At 33.5% G+C, this 25,404-nt stretch overlaps 5 protein-coding genes and 1 long non-coding RNA gene across 11 annotated transcripts in view; 2 read left to right on the top strand and 4 right to left on the bottom strand.

Moving 5' to 3' along the window:
* The window catches only part of LOC109544367 (protein melted), a 22,570-nt gene extending 16,533 nt beyond the window's left edge, over nucleotides 1–6,037 (top strand). Inside the window, exon 17 of the mRNA XM_019914499.2 lies at nucleotides 1,955–6,037. Within this exon, the coding sequence (XP_019770058.2) occupies nucleotides 1,955–2,230 (276 nt within the window). The 3' untranslated portion in view covers nucleotides 2,231–6,037. The remainder of the gene's footprint in view (nucleotides 1–1,954) is intronic.
* LOC109544366 (dual specificity protein phosphatase 19-like) overlaps nucleotides 1–6,893 on the bottom strand; it is a 15,420-nt gene extending 8,527 nt beyond the window's left edge. The window contains exon 1 of the mRNA XM_019914497.2: nucleotides 6,318–6,893. Coding sequence (XP_019770056.2) covers nucleotides 6,318–6,889 — 572 coding nt within the window. The 5' untranslated portion in view covers nucleotides 6,890–6,893. The remainder of the gene's footprint in view (nucleotides 1–6,317) is intronic.
* Nucleotides 6,894–6,951: 58 nt separating this feature from the next.
* LOC109544364 (serine-arginine protein 55) lies at nucleotides 6,952–19,181 on the bottom strand. 5 transcript variants are annotated; one of them, XR_002172569.2, is made up of 6 exons: nucleotides 19,040–19,124; nucleotides 18,856–18,984; nucleotides 15,404–15,703; nucleotides 15,071–15,341; nucleotides 9,612–9,738; nucleotides 8,024–8,550 (listed from the first exon to the last, which is right to left on the bottom strand). XR_002172569.2 is itself a non-coding variant. In XM_019914494.2 (5 exons), exons 1-5 carry the CDS (start codon nucleotides 19,090–19,092, stop codon nucleotides 8,392–8,394), a joined length of 912 nt encoding a protein of 303 aa, XP_019770053.2. In that variant the 5' UTR covers nucleotides 19,093–19,181; the 3' UTR covers nucleotides 6,956–8,391. The 5 variants fall into 5 exon arrangements, 4 of the variants coding, with proteins under 4 accessions (XP_019770051.1, XP_048522801.1, XP_019770052.1 ...); XM_019914494.2 differs by lacking the exon at nucleotides 9,612–9,738 and having other exon boundaries at nucleotides 6,956–8,550; nucleotides 19,040–19,181; XM_019914492.2 differs by lacking the exons at nucleotides 15,071–15,341; nucleotides 15,404–15,703; nucleotides 18,856–18,984; nucleotides 19,040–19,124 and adding exons at nucleotides 12,000–12,209; nucleotides 12,303–12,435 and having other exon boundaries at nucleotides 6,952–8,550.
* Nucleotides 19,182–19,201: 20 nt separating this feature from the next.
* On the bottom strand, nucleotides 19,202–22,180 carry LOC109544365 (josephin-like protein). The gene is made up of 3 exons (XM_019914496.2): nucleotides 21,789–22,180; nucleotides 19,542–19,722; nucleotides 19,202–19,483 (listed from the first exon to the last, which is right to left on the bottom strand). The coding sequence occupies exons 1-3, from the start codon at nucleotides 22,040–22,042 to the stop codon at nucleotides 19,277–19,279; spliced, it is 642 nt and encodes a 213-aa protein (XP_019770055.1). The 5' UTR covers nucleotides 22,043–22,180; the 3' UTR covers nucleotides 19,202–19,276.
* Nucleotides 22,181–22,436: 256 nt separating this feature from the next.
* On the bottom strand, nucleotides 22,437–25,398 carry LOC125504525. Its single transcript, XR_007281545.1, has 2 exons — nucleotides 24,924–25,398; nucleotides 22,437–22,637 (listed from the first exon to the last, which is right to left on the bottom strand). It is a non-coding gene; the product is annotated as an uncharacterized LOC125504525 (long non-coding RNA).
* The window catches only part of LOC109544390 (amidophosphoribosyltransferase), a 12,019-nt gene continuing 10,658 nt past the window's right edge, over nucleotides 24,044–25,404 (top strand). Inside the window, exon 1 of one of the 2 annotated variants that reach the window (XM_019914528.2) lies at nucleotides 24,044–24,478. In XM_019914528.2, the coding sequence (XP_019770087.2) occupies nucleotides 24,306–24,478 (173 nt within the window). In that variant the 5' untranslated portion in view covers nucleotides 24,044–24,305. Of the gene's footprint in view, nucleotides 24,487–25,404 lie in introns of both variants that reach the window. The other variant, XM_048666675.1, reaches the window with a different exon arrangement.

The following is a 25,404-nucleotide window of genomic DNA, read 5'->3' on the forward strand; positions in this document are numbered from 1 at the left end:
GTGAAAAACTTTCGTTGGACGAATTTTCTTGTAAACTTCATATTTACTGAGATATCGCACTTTGACGCACTAATGAGCAACCCTGTATATATAATGTATAGTTAATATAATACAGGGTATCGCAATAAGGGTGGTAAGCGGCTGTATCTTGGAAAGTATGTGTTGTGGAGTGATCGAAAAAAAAAATTGGTAAGAAACTTGAAGAAAATAATTTGCTGGAAATTATTTTGAAATTTTCCAGATGACCACTAGATGGCGTAATTGCAAACGGTATTTTAAAAAGTCGATTTTATACAGAAATTGTTCCGATAAGTGAAGCAACTAGTAAGTTTAGTCAAAAGACCATAAAAAAGTTTACCTAGGTATAACACTATGCTGTAGCACTAAAATAAACATTAAGGTAATAAATGTTAAAAAAAATTCCGTCATTCGTCATACACATATCTATATCATATCATATCTATTCTGCGGTTAGTGTCAAATACAGCACATTCAATTTCGGCTTGTGGAATTCTATCATATTTGCCCGAGTTGTGGGAACAGTTTTGTAAACTATATCTTAATCTTCACCAACGATAAAACTCCAACACAGTTAGATATCTTGCTGGCCACGGGAATAGACCTTTTCCTATCCAGCAGTTGCGAAAAGTTCTATCTAAATGGTCGCGTACATTTCTTGAATAGTGAGCAGGACATCCATCTTGCTGAAACCACATGGTTCTTCTTGTCTCCAGTGAGACATTTTCTAACAGTCCATTAAGTTCATTTGTTAAAAAATGTAAATAATTATATCAATTGACACTCGTTGAAAACAAAAGGACCTATTATTTTGCTTTCAACAATGCCACACCAGACATTCACTTTCCACCTATTTTGACGATCAACTTGTCTCAACCAGTGGAGATTCTCAGTAATGCAAAAAGTGGCTTGATCAGCCCACAAAATGCGCGATAAAGCCTGATTATTTTCTATGTTAATTTGCTTTAACCAGTTACAAAAATTTAATCCTGCATCATAATCGATCTCGGAAAGTGCTTGATGCAAAGAAACGTGATATGGATGAAAGTTATTGTCAGCTAAGGTGCGATGAATGGTGTCTTTTGTTACTCCAAGGTGCAAAAAAAATGGTCTTGTATTTAACTGCGGATTGACTTGTGCATAAGCTCAAACATTAATAACGTTTTCCTCAGTCCTTGCCCTTTTTCTTCGCGAAGGACCATGTACGACGTGGACACTACCAGTTTCACGAAACCGTTTTGTTAGCCGCTGAATTGTTCCTCTCTCAAAAAAACTTCTACGTATGTATTAGCATACTCTCGTTCTGTCAAACATGCATTTTTAAATAATTGAAAATAAATTTTAAACATATCGTAAATTTCAGAATTGACGAAATTTATTTTAGAGTGAACTTACTGACAAATAATAATACAAAATGTCAAATAATGTAAAATATGTATAACTTGTTTTATTTTTTCTTCCAAAGCCTACTTTAATTATTTGAATTAGGTTAACCTTATTTTTTTTCAAGTATTAAATCGGTTCCAAAAATTATTTTGATATGCGGTTTTTGCGCTTTGGTTCATTTTTTTGTTCATTGTGCTTTCAAATGCGTGTCAAATAACTTGATGGTAGCATTTGAAATTTTTGTGAAAAATTAAAGCAAATAAATTTTTTCGAATAGCGGCTTTTTCAAACACGATTTAGATTGTTTTCATATCAGATATTTTTTAGTTTTTATTGCTTTTTATCCATTAAATCCCAATTTCATTAAAATGTCGTTAGTTGTTAAGCCATTAACGAACGATTTAATTACTTAACTTAAACGAGGGTGCTTGCAACGTATTCAAGTAAATTTCCAAGGACTTTTGCCGTACCTGATATTATTATCTAACTCAAAGTACAGCTGAAACCTTTTACTTGCTATGCTTCCTAAAACTGTTCTCTTGTATTTCAGAGCGGTGGAGAATCGATAGATGTTCATCAGATTCGTTCAGTTAGGGTTTCACGAGGAGCGCGAAATATACCGAAAGCCTTTGAAATATTCACAGAAAATCAAACATTGATTTTGAAGCCAAGCGATGGCAAGAACGCTGAAGAATGGGTTCAGTGTTTGAGTATCGTAGTGGCACATTCCCGAGAAACGGTTGGCCAGAATGGCAAAGAAAATTCCAGAGGCAAAAGCAACAGTTTACCTGCAAGAGGGCTTGGTGGAAGTAGGAGTCATATTTAGAGTCTCTAAATAGCGTAAGTTAAAACCATTTCAATTTTCGAATGAGATAATCTATAAATCATTGTGAGTGACGCGCTGTGTATGAATATTCATTATGAGTGAAAAGATACATTCCAGAATCTCGATATTCTAGAGGACTATATTAAGAAAGTCCACAATCTGTGGAATTGGAGATTCTTTCACCAGGTTAATTTTCTAACGGGACAGCTGTGTCTTCATTAATTATAAATAAGCAATAGAACACTTCTCGCTTTTTCATATGAAACATCTTACATGCAAGATAATGACAGAAGGATAAAGAGCTTCTTTTTCGACAATCTTGTGATTTAAATTTTGAGAACCAAACATTTTTCTTGGTTGTATATGTTGCACTATATGATTTGTATTTTCTTTATTTACTTAAAATATATATATAAACTGAAATTGAAAAGATCGAATGCGCGATGAACTAATTGCTATTGATTTAATATATTATAATTATGCATATTGCAACACTAATAAGATTTGAACTTTTACACTTAGATTAGTAGAAGCTGTGATTTTAAAAACAAAAAAACACTCATTTGGTACATTTATTATTGATTAAATATAGGGAGGAGGTTAATGGCTGTTATTCAACGGGACAGAAATATAATAAGGCACTCGACATATTCGGCAACGTTAAACTATCCTAATGTACTTAACTAACCTAACTTAAATCATATCCGATTTGCTTCAACTTGAATCATACACCCTTAAATTACTATTTATTTTATTGCCGAAATGATTACGCCGGTATGCATAGTTGATCTTCGGCATTTTAGCGGTATAACCGAGCATGCGGCCGTCGACTGGAAAGCGACGGGTTTTTGATGCAAAGTTGTTCTTCGTTAGATGGAATCGTCGACGATTCTCCCATATAATGAGCATGCGCAATATCATTATCCTGATGGCCCGCGCCGTCCGCTTTTGCGGTGATATTACTAATTTACCGATAAAAGTTCGGCATTGCTTTTAGTTAGCTCGTAAAGTCATTAAAGTCGGCGCTGGAACGCCGTCAAAGGCAGAAAACATATCATACGATATTGCATAAATAAATCGCAAAATAACCAAGAAAAGAGATATTAGCGGTGAAAACCGTTGAGAAAATCAACCAATTGGTTCCGAAACCTCTTTTGTAAACATTAAAAAAATGTAATTATCGATTTGTGATTTGCTCCTGGTTATTGATTAATAGCAACAACACATTTTGCACGGTTTCTTTTGAGGAACGAAAGCGTTTTCTGAAATCGATTTCAGTAATATTCTCTAAGGTATTTTTCCTATCTCGAATATTCCCGAAAATAATACAATTATTATTTGAATTGCATCCCACGCTTGTTGATGTTTTCTTTACTTACCTTTGTGGTATGTTCATATCTAATTCCAAGTGCGAATTATCCCGATTAACACTGTACAATGCATCGAGATTGTTCGTTATCTATTTAAAACAAAAATAGTATAAACAACACGAGAAGTTGAGAAGTTTCGCTCACAAAAGAGCTTTGGCTATCGCTCGGAGATGCCTATATTCTGCAGGGTGAGTTTTTTTAAAGTGTTACAAGGCTACGTCCTATAGAAAGAGTCCTAAGAAATAGGTACGGGGACGTATTTTAACATATGTCTTATTATTCTATTCAAGCGCCCTCTGTGAGAGGGAAAGGCAACATTAAAATTTTAAATGGAATGATATATTTTTGATTGTGAAATTTAAGTCAACAAAAGAAACTTTTGTATATATTTTGCATATATTTTGTATTGTGAATTTAAATCAACACAAAAAACTGTGTATGTGTAGACTTTTTATGTCAATTGATCACTTAATTCCAGAATTATGACGTGCAACATAAATTTAAAACAATAAATTTATTAAATTATGACCCGACTAATAGTAATCAAATATGTTTCAGGAGATGTTCAAAATGCCTGCCTTCAACTTCCAAACACTTTACTACTCGATTTTTTAAAGAATTTTGAAATTTGAAAAAACTACTGACTTACATGTTTAATTGTATTGAAATTCAATAAAACTTAATTTATCGATAATTGTTTAACCAGATGAGTAAACCATGCAAAAATTTGTACACATACGTAGTTTTTCATGTAGAATCAAAAATATATCATTTCATTTAAAATTTCAAATTTGGCTTTACCTCTTAAAGAGGGCGCTTGAGTACAATAGTAAAAAATATGTTTAAACATGTCCCCCTACCTATCTATTACTTTCCAAAATGTTTATAAATATATTGCAATCTGTGTCTGAGGTATAGCCTTGTAACACTTTAAAAAACTCACCCTGTATATACTTATATTTAACTTTCTCTTTGCTAGTAAATAAAATAATCTTTTATTTACTCTATGGTTCATCCGATCGGCTGTGCATCTAATATTGCCTCCGGTGAAAGTCGGGAGGCCGGCGCATCGTAAAAGATCGACTATGCATACCGGCCTGTTTTCGCTACAAACACGTGCGTTAATTCGAGTTAATATATTCGCATATGCATAATTATTTATTGTTTGAAACATTCCAATTCCTGACTGTATTCCCAATTTTAATATAAACAATGTTCCTGGGTTTCAGTCATTTATTCACAAAGTTTCGAAGATCACAATTTAGTCAATTTTCTTAAAAACGTTTCGCTGTTTTCTACCATCGTCAGTTTGTGATGTGTCAGAGTAAAAAAAAATGATGGTGGAAAAACAGCGAAGCGTTTTTTAATGGCTAAATTGTGATATACTAAATAAATGACTGAAACCCAGGAACGTTGTTTATATTAAAATTCCCTGTTATAGATATACAATATTTCAGTATATTATTTTATGTTTATTACCAACTTTTTTCCATTTAGTCAATTTCCATAGTGTTTCAATTTTGCTCGAATTTTTAAGGATAAAGATTTTGTAAACGGCTTCTAAAATAGAAGATACAAGTATTATAAATTTCAAACAGAACCGTCCAAATGTCGTAGTAGACCTAGACCAAGTAGTAAGTAGAGATTGATTACTTGTGGAGACAGGAACGTGATTTTTCCTTTCGTAAATTATATGATGGGATTTGTTAATAAACTTAGTTATCAATGTAAATACAGGTGCGTAACTACTTAAGTATTTTGTTACATTGCATTAGGCTTTATAGGTATGTTAATGTTTGTCAGCAGTGAACAAAATTGTTGTATATGTTTAAAGCAATTTGCACTGTTTCACATCAACAATAGAATGTTGTTGTTCCAGTACATTATTTTTCGAAGACATTTCTTCAAATTTTGTACATGGCCAAATATTTCATCAATTTTTTATATTTATATCAAAATAGCTTCAACGACATGGCTCCATTTTCCGAACTTAAATTTTCCAACAAGTAAAACATATAAATTTTAATAATTAGCATTAAATGCACTAAAAATCAAAGTTATTAGAAAATACAACAGCACAAAAAAAATACATAACTAATTAGATAAATATTGAACACAAGTCACATACAATCTAAATATTTGGGCAAGGCTTTCGACTAATGAAGTATTGAAATATGCTTAAGGCTAAAGTAATCATGAAATGGATCCATAAAGCTTCCAAGCCACTGTTTTTCTTTGGGATCTAAGGTTTCTTGAATGGATGTTTAAAGATTAAACGATAAGATAGGATGAAATCAACGTTACTTTTCCGGACTGTATATTAGCTTTAATTGTTACTTATTTTACAGACATTCCAGAATTTTATATATACTGTGTTTTTTATTATTTTTTCTTGTTATTAAATAAACATATGTGCTTTTTAAAACAGTCTGCTCAATATCGGACCGATTTTCTCATATTTCCCAGTACATATAAGCTTAGTTTTAAGTTGGCTTTTAAGCTACATATAGCAGACATAAATATAGGTAGATTGCGCAAAAACTATGAATGCTACAAGATTTTACAAAGGGCACACAATTGTGAATAATTGATTAGTGCATCAAACAAAACATGAGTTGATTCCATCCACCAAATAAAAAGTTCTGGTTATTTTTTGTACCATGACACTCAAGAATTCACCCCTTGTCCAAAACGGCTGAACTCCATTGGTTACTTACTTTTTCTTTAAATGTTGTAATTGTTTCATGAACCCATCGTTAGGTTTGACAGTGGCTCTCGCTTGTTTCACTAAAGCATATGCATCGTCAAATAACAAATTGCGTTTAATAATTAAATAAGCTATCACTACTGACGCCGATCTGCTTATTCCAGCGTTGCAATGTACCAGAACGTTTGTTTTGTTCCTAACGCAAACATCTACAAAATGCATGCATTCGTGGAGGTATTTTTCTAAATCAGTTTCAACCAGGTCTAGAATATCTACAAATTTGTATGTTACATTAGGACTCTTAGCGAAAGGCTCAACCCCAACACTCAATACGAATTTGATGCTGTATTGACGTAAAACTGCCAAATCGCAGCAATCTTGCGAGCCCAAGTACAAACAGTCTATGACTTTGGCGGGAATATTGTCGGGTTTAGTGTCGACAACGAAACCAAGACTAGTTTCTTCTAGTTGTCTAATATTGTTTTTGAATTCAGCAAACTTCCGTCCATCTTCTAGTGTTATAATTGTTTCAGTACGCTTTAACTGCTGCTTTTTTTCTTGAAGCGCCGACAGTAAACTCATTCTAATGAGTTCGCTAAACCAATGATACAGGAAACTGCTGAAACACAAATAAACACAATATGTTACATAAGATTTTGCTTTATTGATTATAAGATAAAGTTTACAACGTGAACGTCATAAGGCCCATACAATTGGTTACTATGCTAACAGTGACTCGACATCAAAATAGGTAACCGCCAGAACCACATGATGCTTACAAGTATTTAATAAAGGCAACTTTTCCTCATTAATTATAGATAAAACCCCAATAATACAATAGAAAAATTCAGTTACGCAAAGTTTGCGTAATTGTTAAACACATTTGTACTGACTTTACTAACAAAAGTATTGGAATATAATATTGTCTGCATGAATGGATTTGGGGAACAGAAAAATATCATGGCGCAAATGTAGGTAGTTTGAAAGTATTTTAAGACCTAATGATGCATCCCTTTAACCCACTAAAATAGTTAATTACTCTTTGACCTTGACCGGCTCTTACTTCTGGACCGTTCTTTAGAGGCCTCTCTCGATTTGGATCGATCTCTCGATACCGATCGAGAACGGTGACCGTTCTCTTTGGACCTTGAACGGGAGCGCTCTTCTCTTGACTTAGATCGAGCATCTCGTTCAGCGTCCTTTGACTTGGACCTGTCATCCCGTCCATTCGCGTTTGATCTGGACCTTGAACGGTCTTCGCGAGGTTTTTTGACCTCCCTAGATTCAGACCTTGATCTGGATCTCTTGTTTGAACGACTTCTGGATCTCGATCCCTTATTATCCTTGCTCTTGGATCGAGACTTGCTCCTACTCTTCGATTTGCTGCCGCTATGCGACCTACGAGCAGACCGAGACCTCGATCGGCTTCTAGAACTAGAATCCCTACGTCTACGTCCACCTTTATCTTCCACAACTTTAATCCGCCTCCCATTCAATTCGGTATCATCCAGTTTCTCCACGGCATTTTTCATGTCGCTGCGACTGGCAAATTCCACAACGCCCTCGTTTTTGTGCTCACGATGAGCGTCTGCATACGTAACTTCACCGGCTTGACGCATGTAATCCTTCAAGTCTTGCCAGGACACCCTGCTGGATAAGTTCTCAACTATAACTCGGTGAGCTGTACGAGTAGGTGGTCCATAACGATCTCTACCGCTGTTTCGGTCTCGATCTCTTCCACGGCTGCTGCTACTGCTGCCTGAATCTCCCCATCTATCTCGTCCTCTCGGAGTTCCCCTTGCCCGTTCAACAGTCACTCGTTCGCCCATTATCCTCTTGCCGTTTAATTCGTAAACTGCGTCGTCTGCATCACGATAGTCATCAAATTCAACAAATCCATATCCAGATTTGATAGTCACTTCTCGCATTCGGCCATATCCCCGAAAAAAACGTTCTAAATCTCTTTCGTTGGTGCCGTAGGGTAGCCCTCCTATGTACACTCTTGAGCCAACCATTGTGGATCTCTCTCTAGGTATGTTTAACTAATCGAAAGCAAAATCTGTAGAGATGTAACTTATTTGAGCCTAGTATTCAATTTCGCACAAATACAAGGCGTAGCCTGGTAATGCCTTTATTCTTGGATTCCAACTATGCTTAGAAGGGACTTCAAGCATAAAGCGTATATCCTGTAATGATATCTGTCCTGTGCCTGCCGATAAAAGTGTTCCTGCAGTTCTCCTCACCTGAAAGTCAACAAGAAAATATTTTTTTAGTTTCATCGCATTTTATGAAACGTAGATTTTTCGGAACCAACAAATCTACATGAAAATGAATTTCAGTGCCTATTGGCTATATGTATAATTATTGGCTTATAAAGACATTAATTGTGCTGGTTGCAATTTTTGATCAGTTAGTTTGAATATTTCGGGCATTATTTATAATGTCAGGGCAATTTGAAAAGTGATTAAATTTACTTGCGATGATTTACATAAAAAACACAATTTTCTGATATAAAAAAATTTAGAAGCGTGTTTTGGTTAAAGCCGGATTTACATGTCAACTGCAAGAAATACTACTTTTAGAGTAAATATTGTGTGCAATCAATATCGTTTCAAATAATATCAAGTTGAAAAAGGGTGGTATTAAAATCGAAAACTATCATTTAAATCTTATAATATGCGAAGATTTACGAAAAAACTGGTTTCAGAGTGCAGTAACTAAATTTTTAAAATTTCCAAGGCTGATTCAAAATTCATAATCATGCAGAATAGTGTTAGTATTTATATCCTGGTCAAATCGCTTTAGGGTACATTTTGAAGAAGTCCCTTAAAGAGTTTGACCCGTGCATACATCTGGAAAAACGAGATGTAGATAACATCAGCTTCATAAGGAGTCACCAACAAACCTGCTAGGTTTGAAATGTAGATGTTTGTGCAGCTGAAGACATCCAGAAAATAATTGTTCTTGAAAATCAAGGAATCGTCACTGAAGATTGAATCCAAAGAATCCCAGTCCGAAAGCATTGAACTGATTTCCCTGTATGGAGATACCGAGAGTTCCTTCAATATACACTGGCACCAGAAATTCGAATGAGCTTTCCTGAAGACATTTGGAACGAGCAACCATACAAAGTAAAAATCTCACAGAAAACCGTATACTATTAGGATGACGATATTCGACGATTAAATCGACTCCGGTTATGACTACACAAAATAAGTGGGCAGTTTGAAACCAAAACTTTTAATCTAAGGATAAAAAATATTATTGTTACACAAAAGTGTAAAACAGTAGCCCAGATTCATACCTGTATAGTCACAGAATCAAAACCTGGGTTGAATAGCTAGTGGGAGTTAACCAAAGACCTAGGCAGCTGGCTGGATAGGCCTTTTGCTCATCAGGGTAACGGCGGCATCGTTTAAATGTTTCTTAAGCTGTAAAATGTCTATTTAGTTTCTCTTATAGTTCATGGGCAAATGCCCCTCAGTTGAAAAAATGCCCCCTGTTCAAAATTCGTCAGAATGAGTATGTACCAATGTAAAATTTCTATTCCAGAAAACAAGGTTAATTTTCATCCGCATTTTTTTAAATTCAAGTATGTGTTAGTACACTCTGGTAACTGTTGCCATGTGGTTATCAGTTCAGCTTACTTAACCTTTGGATTACAATGAACAATTACAATATATGAGTGATTTCATAATAGCGCTCAAGCAGCCATATCAGAATGTTGTCAATTAATGTAATCAAATTAAACTGTAATCTGACCAAGTGACGTGTTATATGAATGTTTGTTATCCTTTGCGATCATTCATTACTATCAATTTTTTTATGATAAGAAACAAAATAATTTACTTTCACTGAAACTAATTAAATGCATCTTGTTTTAGAAAAAATGAGAACTGAAACAAAAAATTACTCAAGTATTTGACCCACTTGGGATTAATAAATTAATAATTAATAATTAAACAACAAAGACCATCAGTTTTACTTTTGAGTTTAATTATTTTTTAATTGCAAACAGAAAATTACTTGACACGCTTGATCGTTTAGCCGACTTTAATCAAGTTTTAAAACTTAGATCCGTGCTTAACCCATTCAGCAAATTTACATATATATATATAAATAATCTTTATTTCCTACAGAAAAAGGCTATCGACCCAATCGGTATTTCTGCCCGTATTTAAATTTAAATTTACATGTAGTCTTAGATTTGATAAAGCGTATTTTTTCAAACCCCGCCAATGCCAATGTTTTCTTGTATTTTATGTAACTTGATAGATTTTACGAATTCCTAAATAAAAGCTAATAAATATCAAAATAGGCACGTGAAATTGAAGTATTTTACGAAATAATTACTCGCACAGGTAACGAAAAGAATAAATTTGGTAGCTTTAATAATTAAAACGATGATAGATCGATTTAAGTGTTTTGCTATTCTGAAAAACAATTAATTACAATCAACATTTTTAGGCAAAATGGGCGGACGGCCAACTTGGAGATCTATCGTCAGTGAGATCAGTCAAATTTTCTATAATCACGTGCTAGTTCCTGTCGTGGTTATTCTTACCGTCACAAATTTTATTTCAATGCTGTGTTGAACCCTACTTCGTAATCAATTATGAGTATAGTGTTTTATAATCTTGAAATCAATTTTGTATTTTATACATGTATACATATGATCAATTATGTATAATATACATGAAATACTGAAATTGTTAATAAAATGAGAATATTCGTTTCTCAGTGGCCGATAACAATAAGCATTTTTTATATATACGTAATTTTTTGCGAGAGAATTATTTTTTTATTAGCTGGTGTTCTCGAACACAGGTATGATTACTTTGTCAATTATTTCAAATAAGCTTTAATTTTATGGTTTCAAATGCTAAAATGAAAAATTATAACAATTCATACAAAAGAATCTGTGAATCCTAAGGATAAATCCGGTAGAAAATTATTTACCCAAAACTTTATAGTAATTAATAGAGAACGTTTCAAACAATTTTCGACCTCGACAAAAAAAAAACAAACAAAAAGTGTGTTTTTTTATGTGAAATTTGAGTCCGAACGGCTTTATTTGGGGCTGAACAAGGCTAATTGCCGGTTTTTAGTGCTGTTGAAACTATTTTTGGATAGTTCTGTGTTAAAATAATTCGTTTCTTCCTTCAGAGAATGGTACTTAACAAGAGTCTGAAGGAGAACTCAGTGCGTAGACAATTTGTGAATAATCTTCAATTATATTTATTTGCGTTGAAGATCATCAGTTACCAACAACGTTTATGTAAAATTTTCCAAATAACAACCGAAAAGTTAGTAGAGATCGTTGTAAAATGTTGCATATTGGGAAGCCGATCAAAGCAGTTGCAAATTTCCTTTGCTTAACCGGCTCAATTCAAGATTATTACACAGGGCTACACGCGATATTCTATACTTATTTTTATTTTAAAAATTATCAATGCATAAATTACGCCTATTATTGCGTGTTGCTCATTGTAGTCCTCAAAGTTTGTAATTTCTGATTCCCGACCGCCAGTTCAAAAGCTATCGATGTTTTTGAAAAATCCAATAAAATTTATTATTTGTGGTATTTTGCCAGTCTTCATACTGGTCATTCTGCTAACTAACTTTGAATGTGTTTACAAAAAATCTATAAAAAAAACTAAAGAGAAACAAAATGCAATAACATCGATTATACCACATCTCTCAAGAAAGGCCTCAATTCGGTCCAGCCAAGTCAGCCAAGGCCAAAGTGGTAGGTAGAGCCCTTCGAGGCAAATTGCCAGGACCCTCTTGAGCCCCCTTTAACGTGGTTCAGAAGTGGCCTCGAGCCCCGTTTTTGCATTGTAGCGCAAATTTGCCAAGTGGCCGCTGGCTGGTCCTCGGTAGCCATTTTGCTCGGTGCCAGCTAGAGAATCGGTCATGTTTATCAATAATTATTTGCGACCGTATGTCTTTAAACGGATATCTGTACGGCGTTTATGCATGCAATTGTACTTACGAATATAAATGTCAGGTAGTTGTTGAAATGTTCGAGCGAATTTCTAGACTTTTTCACTGGAAATGCAAACTGAAAAACATGTGGACAACGGACGCCGACGGAAATCATCAATGTGAAAAATGACAGACGACAGCAGCGCATAATGCCATGCTCTGCGCCGACGCTGAATTGATTATATTTCAGTGCCTAAACATACGCTCGACGGTTTTTTAGCCGTTAGAATTATTTCAAGCATTTAAAAAAATATTTTATTTATGCTAACAATCAGGCAAGTATCGCAAAGTACATTAAAACTACTCCTTTAGAGTTTCGTTAATCAATTTCTAGTTCTCTCTTTATCCTTTGTAGCATGTCTATAAAAGTAATACTATGTGTTAGACAAAGGACGTCGCTGTAATAGGCATACCTTTCCTTCTCAAATATAATCTTTAAACTATACAAATCGAACCAGCGCTGCATATTTCTTCTATAGCTCGGTTATGAATTGAAACAAGTTACACACAAAAATTTCCACTATACAGGGTGTCCCGTATCACATGGTAAAGAGGGAACTACGATTTTATATGAATCAAAAGATGACGATCTTGACTTCTGCTATTGATGGTCAAAATTCTTCAAAAACATTATCTTTTTTGAAATATCGGGAGAATGGCACCATGGATTTGGAAACACTTTCCAAGAGGTTGTACTCGGTAGCCTCTAATTTTCATTTTCAATTCTGATTTATATTAAATGCCAAAGAACATAATTTCAAAAAGTTACTAGACGCAGACGTACAACTTAAGCCTAATACAAAAATTTTTTAAAATTTACATAGTCATATTGTAATACCACTAATGGAATAATTCGTTTCCTGAACCCGAAGCACAAATAAGTTTTATAAAAATGTTTCATCAAAAACTACAAACAAGGAACATTGTGTTTCTAGTTTCGTAACACTAAAACAGAAGAATTAAAAATTTGGTGTGTTTGATTGATCAAAGCTCAATTTCAAATGGGTGTCTTTACCGCACCACAATTTTTCAGCGACTGAAAGTGCTGCATCATTGTTTCAATCTTATTCTTCATTTTATTATTGTGTTCACGTTACTGTTTTTCAGTGTGTTATAATTAGAGAACGAATTGGCATTCGTCGCCCATTAAATAGTTAATAAAGAAAAGATACACTTTGCGATAAAGCTAGAAGCTTCCATGGAAATCTAACATTTTGTCGACCGTTAACTGGCATGGAATTTTTTTAATTGTCTCAATAGAGTTTGTACTTATGTAACTAATAATCGGTCGCGGTTGTTCTTTAGATGTTGTTTGGATTTCAATGACTTATCAGAACTTACCATTAATTATCCGTATAATTTAACAATATTCTTACATGTAGTGTTCTAGTAGAAATTAACGCAACTTGATATAAATATGAAATAAACATAAAAGAATCTTGACATAAAAGATTTTTTTTATATACGGTATAGTTGAAAACAATTTAAAAGCCTAATTGTCTTTAAACTCCGCACATATCACCAAAGAGTAAATTGTACATTTTTGTGGATCACCTTGTATACAGGCCCTTGGCACCAAAAATCAAGTACCCCGGTGGTAAGGAAAAGGAACTCGCCTGAATCAAGAATTCCGATGGTGTGTTGGTAAAAAAAGTGTTTAGAAAACAGATGTCTATCTGCCGATAACCGCAAAAGATTTACAAATTTAATGATTGTAGATTATTACAGCGCCATTTGAAAGGAATGGAAAAAATCTTTATATAAAAGTTACATGATGGTTCTTATTTAAGATTTTAAAGTTGCTCCACCCACAAGGTCTGAAGGACGCGATTCATTTTGGTATCATTTGCTAGCTTATTCAAAGTATCAAATGCGGGTTTTTTTTATGTAGATCTAAAAATACGTTTTTTGAGAAATTTAAACGTTTCCATACTATTTAGACTCCCTGGAAATGTCTATTAGTGATTAGCAAATGATCTCTTCTTCTTGCATACATAGTCCTAGTCTTGGCCTTGCAGGAAGAGTCTTGCAAGTCTTGCTTTTAAATGAAGCGCAAAATTTTATAAAATGTAAGTATTCAATAATCCCTATAATGTAAATAAAAATAATAAAATTATGTCATAATAAGGGGCCTAAATGCCTAAATTACGCAAGGATATTAGAGGGGTGGGGGAACTATCTTACGTAAGATTTTTATAGATTCTTCATATTAGAAATATGCACAAATATTATTATTGATGACATAGTTCATAATACAACCGATAAAAGCTCTTGTTGTGGCTTGTGGTAGAATCACTTCCAGACTGGTTAACTTTGGATGGAAGATTAAAATAATTTAGACCATCAAAGATCATAATACATATATTAAATGATGAATATGTAAATAAATATATTTTTATCTTTCATTTAAGTAAGTCTTAATAAACGAAATAAAAAACTAAAATTATTACGTAATTTTGCGTGGGGGGGAGATGTAAAAACTGTAAAATCGTACGGATCCTTACATGAGGAGGTAGAACAATTGTCCGATTTTACCTTATATCTTATAACTTATAACATTGTACCTTATAATTTAGACACGATCCTTAATAACCAACACGTAACAATAAAATAATCTCAGACTGTTTGCTATTTGATTTCCGTATGATTCTGAGACTGTTCTAAACCAAAACCAGTCTCGTTCATCAATAATTTTTATGAAAAGTTAAGCACTAGGCCGGCGCCTATTTAGCATTTTTGAAAAAAAAACAAGATGAATTACTAGTAGGTACTTACCTGTTTGTACAAAAATCCTTTGCCTTTAAAATACATATCCAAAATTCTGTGAGACTGCTCTTTACTATTCTGAACTGCAACAGCTGGCCAACTATAAGGCCACGACACTCCAACTTGTTCTTTGCTGCGCTCAATGATTCGAATGCTGTCCAGTTTTTTTCTCGTTATTCGATCGGAGTCTTTGCTAGTTGCCATAAAAGTCCGGAAATCATGAAAACCTTCTAATAGCTTTGCCGCTTCTCGCATGGTATCCAAGTTGAAACTATTGGTACTAAAAACCATTAAATACATATACATGTAGTTGATTTTTTCAAATGCACCAATAAACCATACCTAACATAAAAAGCTCTGTTCGTTTCTTCAATGGGCATAAAATATGTTGCAGTTAAATCATTATCCTGTTTCTTCTCTTCTATAATTATCCGGTAGAGATAGGTTCGGGAAATCGCGTTGTATCTACAGTGAAAGTCATCAGGAACAATTTTGGTACTTAAAATTCTGATTGGATTATCCGATTTTATGAAAAATTTATTGAGACGGAGTGTGATAGCATCCGGTTCAAGAATAGCGTAGAAAGGTTGACAAAAATCGAAGTGGCAGGTAGTGTTTAACGCATGAACTGCGGCATCTGTCCTAAAAAGAGAAAACATATTATTTAACAAATGTCACATACATTGTTTGATAGTAAAACATACGAAGTAATCACACAAAGAATTACATAAATTGTTAAATGGTATGCTAAAGGATTTCTGATATGTCTGCATTGATGCAGCATTAAGCAGTGTAGAGCTTTTCCCTAGAACCAGACAAATTATGTGATCCATTATATGGGCAGCAGTTTTACTTTGAATACAACTGGATTTAAATGTAAAATATTACATTATATTACGAAATGTTGGCGATGGCCTTACCCATCTCTGACAACTTGCCAAGTAAATACTTTTAGGAAGTCGGGCTACATGTATTTTAGTATAAGTTAATTAATATCAGTATTAAGAACATTTTAAGAAATTAAATATGGATTGAGATCTCGAACTGTTGTATACTGTACATCGAGATATTTTGGATGCAGAATTGGATATAGCGCCGTTGGTTCGCTGCCGAACCCGCTCTTCGCTATGCCAACATATGTAAACGGCGAATCGCTTACGACGGACTATGCATACGGGCGTTAGAAATGCGAGTTTAATATTACGTTAATAATGTCGATTTTTCTGCAAGAAGACTGCAAACAATTGCCAATTTTTCATTTTTTTAAGGGATAAGTTAACAAATGACAATTAATTAAACTTTCGGCAATTTAAATAACTATATAACAATGATTGTAGACCTAATACTCAAATAATTTATGTCTTCACAAGCTCAATAATCAAATTTAATAAAACAATAATAATAGGATACAAAGTACCGTAGAATAAATGCACGGAACTAACAAACAAATGAGTATTTTGAAAATAATATATGTCATTTTTTTAAATAATTTTTTTTTCAAATTCATTTTCAAAGCTAATTTTCAAGTTTCCGCTAATGTAATATGAATGACTGTGAATAAATGTTAACTCATAATCACCATAAAAATTGTTTCTATCTAAACTGCTCAGCAAATATAGCATTACTTTGCTTCAAGAGATTTGGTTTCAGTTTGAAGCGCTATTTAGCCAAATATGTTCTGTTCTTTCTACAGGGTGCCAAATAAAAAAGTGCAAAATTTGTGAAAGTTTGGTATGTGCCTAGTTGGACAAATAAAAGTTGTCCAAAAGTTCAAAGATAAACCAAAAAGCTCGAAATGATTTTTGAATTTTTAGGACATTATATGTATGGTCCCAAAAAAACAGTAAACTTGATGGTATTGCAGCAATAACTTTTCTGATTTTGGTCCAAATTTTACGATCTATAGCTTATGTTGAAGCTAAAACTTTTTTTGACATATAAATTTTATCTTAAGAGATGTGGTGATGAAATACAACTCTTGTCCAACTGAAAACAATTTTACATTATTTCATTTGCCACTCTGAAGAAACATTTTTTAAAACACCATTTATTCGCAAAAAACACGCACTAACCGAAAAAGGACTGCACTAAATACAACTTCAAACAGAAATAAAATCAAAATATGCGTTATTGCCACAGAAAATCTAAAACAAATTTTATGGACAACGCGAGTGAAACATAAGATGGCATTTTGGCAATTTAAATGCCGACTCAGATAGTGATGAATAGGTGTGTAAATTTCCAATTTCAAAAAATGTTGTCGTCATTCCTACGTTGGATATCCGTAAATAAAAAACATAAAAAAAATAAACAATTAACTAAATATGTTTAAATCAGTTAAGTAGAGTTTCTAATTAAAACACATTTTTTTAAATATATGTTGCACGCCCATGTTTCACAATGAATACCCCGACTGTTGACCCAGATTTAGTTTTTATACTCTTGTCTTTATCAATGTTTATGCTGGTCCAAGTGAGATCGTATATATTTTATGAAAAGGTTGACACCCTGTAGAAATCCATTCAAATTTTACTTCTGTAACTTTCTCCAATAGACTTTCTAAACATCCACTATGTATAGGTTTATTGATTGAAATTCGGCCACCCAATTTTTACATCTAATTTAAAATTTAGAGAAAATATTGAATACAAAAGTTGTAGATATGACCCTCTAGTATATTTTAAGATAATAACAAATGTTACAGGGTGTCTCAAATTCAAGTGAATATCCAATATTGATTGAACTTTGGTCTCCCCGTTTTAACATCTAATTTGAAATTTAGAGAAAAATGTTAAATACAAAAGTGGTAGATATTAATATCTAGTTTATTTTCAGATAATAACAATTGCTACAGGGTGACTCAAATTACTTTTTTTTTAATAGAATGCCCGAATGTTTTAATGGTTATTAAACTTTTAATGGTTATTATTAACTCAAATACAGTTGAAGATCAATTTAGAACATTTATATCGAATGGGCCTAGAATTTTACAAATAGCTCGAATACGCCATAAAAAGTACAGCATTCCATTAAAAAAAGATAAGTTTGGTCTGCCACTTGACTTTGAAACACCCTGTATCAATTGGTGTTATCTTAAAATAAACTAGACGTTAATATGTACAACTTTTGTATGTAACATTTTTCTCTAAATTTCAAATTAGATGTAAAAACGGGGCAGCCAAAGTTCAATCAATATATATATATTTTTTTATTTATTTATTTCTTTATTTCAAATTACATTCTGATACATGCACATGTATAAAGAATACAAAATGAAATGGCGTTAAAAAACAATTGACAAAGGACATATTATACTAAAAGGTACTGTTGTTACATATTTAAATAGTCTCTAATACTATAAGGCTCTAACTCAATTAACATCTGTTTTAATTTATTCTTAAACAATTTTTCAATTCTTACTTATTGGTTATTAACTCAAAAACAGTTGAAAATCACTATAGAACATTTATATCGAGTAGGCCTAGAATTGTGCGAATAGTTCGAATATGCAATAAAAAGTACGGCATTCCATTTAAAAGAAAGGTAAGTTTGGTCTGACACTTGAATTTGAGACACCCTGTATCAAATGTTATTATCTTAAAATAAACTAGACGTCAATATCTACAACTTTTGTATTTAACATTTTTCTCTAATGTTCAAATTCGATGTTCGAACGGGACGGGAAAGTTCAATCAATAACCCTGAACATAGTTTTAACGGTCACCCTGTATATTACAAAATCTTCTCTGTACTTTCGGATCTTATTACCGTATTAAAAGCGTATTGGTAATTACCTGCTGGCCATACATACAACCGTGTCTCGAGCGGGATTAAGATATTTAAGTCCCATTTCGATGGCTCCTTGAACTGTTGAGAGCTCGTCCTGTACAAGACTGCCTCTTTTCGCTTGTCTTTGAGAGCCCCTAATATCAAAACCTATAAATTATCTGAATTTTTTCATAAATTAATTTAAAATACCTGAAAGGTGTTCCTATATAGGCACAATGAAGAAAATATCTTTTCAGGGACATGGTAATCCTACGTATATATTTATCTGGGAAAGCTTTCTTGCCTTAACTCGTGCTTTTGCCGGAAAATGAGGTTATGGGCATACTTTCTAGCGCGGTTTTAAATCTTTGGAACTCACAAATAAACTTTATTTAAATTATTCATTTAGTACATAACAACTTATTAAAAGATCAGAAACACAATCTCTTATTTACCAACCGCAGTTCGAGGGTTAATATTGCAAAGTAAAACTTCTTCAGCATCTCGATTACTGGAATCGACAATTTTATTGTTATAGTCCGATTGCTGTTTCAGCCAACTACTAAGTTTCGCCGAGTCACTAGTTGTAATCACAAACAACTCTTTGTCCTGTGAATCCAATTCAGTTCTAAGAAAATTCAGCAAGTCCTCTTCCTTAAACAAGATAAATAATATACATGTGTGAATGTCTGCATTTCAACACATTTCTTACATTCCCAATAGCAACTGGGTGCTCCAACTTCGAATCTAAGTTGTAATACAGTCCATTTAATAATTTAACTGCAATCCAATGCCTCCTTTTCAAAGGTATTGTAATGAAACTAAACTTGTAGTCTGTAGGTACATTTAATATAAACCCTGTAACATTCTCCAACTGGATACTGCTTGGATCTCTAAAATACGTTGAATGGAACAGTTAGAGGATAATTTGAATTTGGGACGGTAAATATACCTACTGTATTATGTAAAATATAGAGCGTGTAAATGTTAAAAACCAAGTGAAAATGTTGGGACTTTTCTCAATAAATAAGATATCAATCAAATGCATGTGTTAGGATCAACACCGAGTTCAGTGAATGGTTGAAATATTCACTGGACGAACGACTTTCTGGCAGCTACCAATCTACCAATGTTTGAAATGGCGCCAGGTTTAATGTATACTAACAGCCGTTCTGGATCCTTTATGATTACCAGAAAGCGAATTTGTTAAAAAATACGCTAAAAGTATTTCCCAAAGCAAGCTGAATCCATTCTGAATGCCATCTCATTGCCAGAGCAGCGCGTTGAGCACTCAAAGAAAATATTTAAAAGCCAATCTAATAAGGAAAATTATTTATTGTTTATGTATGATGTTAAAATTAGAAAAACTCCCAGAATCAGTTTCCGACCTATTAGTCCTTATCAGCTGGACTTGCTGGAGCTTGCAAATTATAAAAATATATTTTTCAAACCTCTTTAACTTGCAGGCTTTTGGATCTATCATTTGAAGCGAAGCTTAAGGGGGTTTAATTTAATTATTAATTTTGATTTATTTTCCTGACTGCGTGTATTTGTTATGATATGCTTATCTTTCCTAGGTCTCAGTCAAAGTGTGAAGTAAAAATTTTTAACATCGTTTATTTCATTACGTTTCGGCGAGACAACGCAATCATCAGATTTAAAATTTACACAAACTACAAGCACCCATTTACAATTAAAACATGTTGTATAAAAAGTATAATTTACAAAGTGTTAAAACATTCATCAGTTTCTGAGGAAAAAAATCCTTCCTTTTGGGAGAGCAAAACACCGGAAAACTTACTTTATGATTGATGATGTTTTAATTGTGAATGGGTGCTTGTAGTTTGCGTAAATTTTAAATCTGATGATTGCGTTGTCTCGCCGAAACGTAATGAAATAAACGATGTTCTAAATTTTTACTTCACACTTTGACTGAGACCCAGGAAAGATAAGAATATCATAACAAATTTCTAATTAATATCAGGATGTTTTTAATTTCAATATAATTCGTAAACGATAGCTAAACATATTTTCTATACTGAATTGGTTTCCGGATATTTTGTTGTGCTCTAGACCCGACGCACTGAGACAAAATTCAGAATACCTTCAGATTAGACGAATTATTTAACAACTGCGTCTTCTGGCCAAATAAAAAGGTGCAGAACACCTTCTGGTCTACATTAGGGCTCGGAATCAAACTCGAATAATTCGAGTATTCGATTACGAGTTACGACTAGACATAATTATTCGCTTTTCGAATACTCAAATACATCAACATTATCAAACTCACAAGATGCAAATATCTTTATACGCACTTTGTATACTTTTATAAAATAAATTATTCATATTCTACAAGCATTTCCTTATTTTATGGAAGAAATATGTTCAAATATTTATTTCGTGTATTCGCATAAAATTGAGGCATAAAGAAATTTGATGTGCCATACATGTTATGATGCCATTTGAAAATTTAGAAGGGGTGGCTGTGAAAAGTCCTGTATATTTACATGGTTTTTGATCATCACATTGAAATCATGTACTTACAATTTCTTCACTAGTTGGATACTCTAATATTCGTTGAATACTCAAATACTAGAATATTCAAATATGCGAATACTCGAATATTCGAATATTCGATTATTCGAATATTGGTTAGATATTCGAGTATTCGGATAAACCACTAAACGAGTATTCGAATTTCAGATTGGGATCTGTTTTTTTTAACCAGAAATTGTCGTATCCTTGTTAAAACATTGATTTCAGCTGCTCATTTGTTTATAATGAAAAATAAGATGCTCCAGTATTAGTATGTATTCATTTGCATTAGTGCTCTGAGTTTGACTACTTGCAAAAGCGCTCTATTCTATATCTTTATGTAAAATTTTTCGTTTCGCAAAATAACGTATTATTCTATGGCAATCTATCTTAAAATCAGCCTTAGTAAGTCAAAAGTTCTTACTTTCGTTTGTCAAACCAAATCATTTCATAGTTGCGAATTTGTAATGCACGCATAATAACATTAACATCGTAGTTTCCCAGGCCCAGTACAGACTTATGGGGATTTATCCAGTTTTCTGGGCTGAGATTATAACAGATTGAATCGAGTTCACTTTTGGAAAATGCCCCCTTTTCTTGAAATAAGTTATTCAAGGCATGAAGGGCACATAGCTCTCGAACCTGTTTTTCGTGGTAAACCACTTTCGCAGGGTTCATTCTATAATAATATTCCGTTTAATCTGTTTCCTATTTCACCCATTTCTGGGCCACAGCCACAAGGATAGAATTTGAAAAATAATAAACAACAAACACAGATTTTTGACAACAAAGTTGCAGAAATGGGGGTTAATGTTCTGTTAACTCTTCTTTGAGAAAAAGGATGGAGGGAGTGAGTGCAGAAATTTTAGTCCGCGCCCTCTATGAAATTAAACTTTTATGCTCTAATGGGGGCAGTTAATAAAACAACTGTTATAAACTGTTTTTTGGCAAATTCTCAGTTTTACATAAGAATATTTTTTTTTCAGCTATTTTTCGTGTACTCCATAAACACGCTCTATGTTCTATTGTTCTTTTATATTTTTATTATTACTAATAAAATTAAGTTTCGAAATTAAATTGTATGATTTTGTTATTTATTATCCAATTTTTGAACAGCTTTGTGAAATACATATTTTACAAAGCTACTTCACAAAACCTGATTTACAAAAATCGGGAAAAATTTGCTTTTAGTAGAGTCGTACTTTGATGTGACGTCTATCTTCTACTCCGTTTCCTCCAAGGTCTGCCATGTATTAGCTGCTACTACAGATTTCTAGAAAATTCAAACCGTTTCTAAAATAATAGGTACAAAATAATAACAGTTACTTATACTTAAGTGAAGTCTATGAACTTCACTTTAATCATATACATGCCATGAAAAATTCTGTTAAAAAATCGCAGCACTTTTTTTTTATGGCCGCTGCATCTTAATCCGGCGTTTATTTAAACAATGGATAGTTATTTAAACCTCAGTTAAAATATGTCTTGCACCGTCATTTTTATGGCTAATATTATCAAGATAAACCATGATTTAGGGATTTTGTTCATGACTATATTTTATTTAAGCGTAATTAATGCGTAAGTCGTAGAAGAAGTTTCCGTTTAACCAGCGCCGGGTAATGCCAGAAAAGATACCGGCATGGCGCATGGAGATTGCACTTTAATGTGTGCAGTGTCCACAACTCCAATTACCTTGGAGAAGCCAGAAATTTCGTAAAAACACAATTGAGTGTTTATCGTTTTAGGAATTGTAGGCCTTTTAATAAACCCCTGTATAAAACCCGGCTATTACTCTTAAAAACGTTCCATTATTCGCCACGCGCAGATGCGTGAAAATGTAGGTACGTCTTGAACTTAGAGTAGCCTGGAGCTGATTCATAGAAGATGGACGTGTTTCATGGACGTTCAATACGTGTTCATTCATTAAATTGAGTACTCAATTTAATGAATGATATATTTACGCCTCAGGCTCATAGTAAACCGCAGACGCATCCTGCATACACCCTGCATTTATGTATTTTTATTTAGAATCCCCTCACTCATTTGTAACATATTATGTTAGCCACAATAGATTAAAACATTTGACTAAAGGCAGATATCTAGAAAATCTAGATATTATAAATACGTACATATCATTTGGACAGTTTAATTCTACATCGATCAAATGAAGAAGGTAAAAAACACTCCTTATGTAGCCTAAAGCGCCTAAAAAAACGTGTAGTGGTCCATGTCTTCGAAATAAACTTTCATAGACCCGCCATGGCAAACAAAAATGTATTATTTAAAAAAATCTAGATTATCTTCTAAAAGTACTTCATCTTCCCAATCTATGTCCATTGCTTATAATTACAAATACTATTTGTAAAAAAGGAAAGTGATTGCAACCCCGCAATCCAAACAAAATACTCAAAAATTTAAGTTGAAAACTACAGATTACCGCTAATCCGTCTTCTAAACTTCCGAAATTGGTGGATTAAATATTTAAACTACACTTAGAACTAGTAAACCAGGTTTAACTGACGGTGCAAGTCGAATAGGCTTGATAAACCAGGCTTAGCGCTAAACCTTAGTTAAACTACAATGGTGCAATCGGCCATTAGACTTCTTTCAACTGAGCCTAGCGTGGCAACGTGGATTAATACTATCGATTTGTCTTTCTCTATCCTAATTCCCTTTCCACCTTAAACTTCGCTCGGCACGTTTTCCGTTTCGCGTCTCGTGCTGAGTACCATGCTTTTGCTTGTCGTTTCCCCATTCTTTATCAATTGCCGTTCGAGGTAGACAATCAAGATTTGGTTAAAATTCAACAACCACCTGTCGAGGTGGCTTAATGTGATTTTATTCCGCTTTTCATTTTTGTTTGTTTGGACAATTTTGAAGAAACGTTGTTAAAAACCTTTTTAAAAAGTGCGCTGAATTAGTTTTCCATTAGAAAAACATTATGGAAAGTACTGAAGGAAATTCGCTACAAGCCCTCAGACAAAATAGAGGCAAGGTAGATAGTGGTTTAACTCATGAGTGTGGTGTTTTTGCGGCTATCGGAAACGAATCATGGGAAGCGGGAACTGAAATAGCGCAAATTGTTTTAATTGGACTACAGGCCTTGCAACACAGGTAAATAGGTACTTATTTTCTAGTTTTGTCTTAAGTCTTTCAACATGTTTCTTTTGGTAATAGTTAAGATCACATTACATTGTAGTTTATTCAATTTTTAGCACTTATTTTAAATTGTTTTGAGTAATTATTTACAACTCAATCTGATACCAGGACTGCCGCATTGCCGATTATGCTCCTGTTGTAGAAAATCCTATAACAAACAACATTTTTCCTATAGATTTTTCGAGAAAATGCCGTTTTCCACCAGTTTTCCCCCTGTGAAATCCACCAATTTCCAAAACAAAACGCCATGATTGTTCTGCTCTTTGCGCCGGCGTGCCTGTCTAAATTTTTGGCGCAGTTGCCAGTACTAACTTTCGATAGTTAACTCGAGATTTTGGTAATCCTTTACGGTACGATCTGGTACTAGGATTGCCGCTTTGTCGATTAAGACTATGCTCACCTTATAGAAAATCTCGTAACAAACAATATTTTTCGTATAAATTTTTGGATTAAATGCCATTTTCCACCACTTTTCACCCTCTGAATTTCACCAATTTCCAAAACAAAACGGTCGCCATGATAGTTCAGCACTTTGCGCCGGCGTGCCAATCAACATTTTTCGCGTAGTTGTCAGTACTATCATTACCACTTCCTTAACCACCTACGCGATCAGTTTCGCTGAAACATTCAAACAGAATTAATTTGAAGATTGAAGAATTTGAGAATTTTAAAGTTTTAAAGTTGATTTTTGTTTGAAATTTAGTTGAAAGGCATTTTTGAACAATGGCCGGTCTTGCGACTAATAGTGTGTGTACCGTTGTGCACTGTAGTGACTGTAGTATTACTGAAACTGAATTTCACAAAATTCTGCTAGATTGCAACTCTCTGTTGGACTTCTTCTACAGGCACGGCGTTTTGAGTTGCCATTTTCGATGTTCCTG

The sequence above is a fragment of the Dendroctonus ponderosae genome, unplaced genomic scaffold, assembly GCF_020466585.1.
Source record: "Dendroctonus ponderosae isolate FM_Combo_2020 unplaced genomic scaffold, Dpon_F_20191213v2 Dpon_F_20191213_5, whole genome shotgun sequence".
NCBI classification, from domain to species: Eukaryota; Metazoa; Arthropoda; class Insecta; order Coleoptera; family Curculionidae; genus Dendroctonus; species Dendroctonus ponderosae.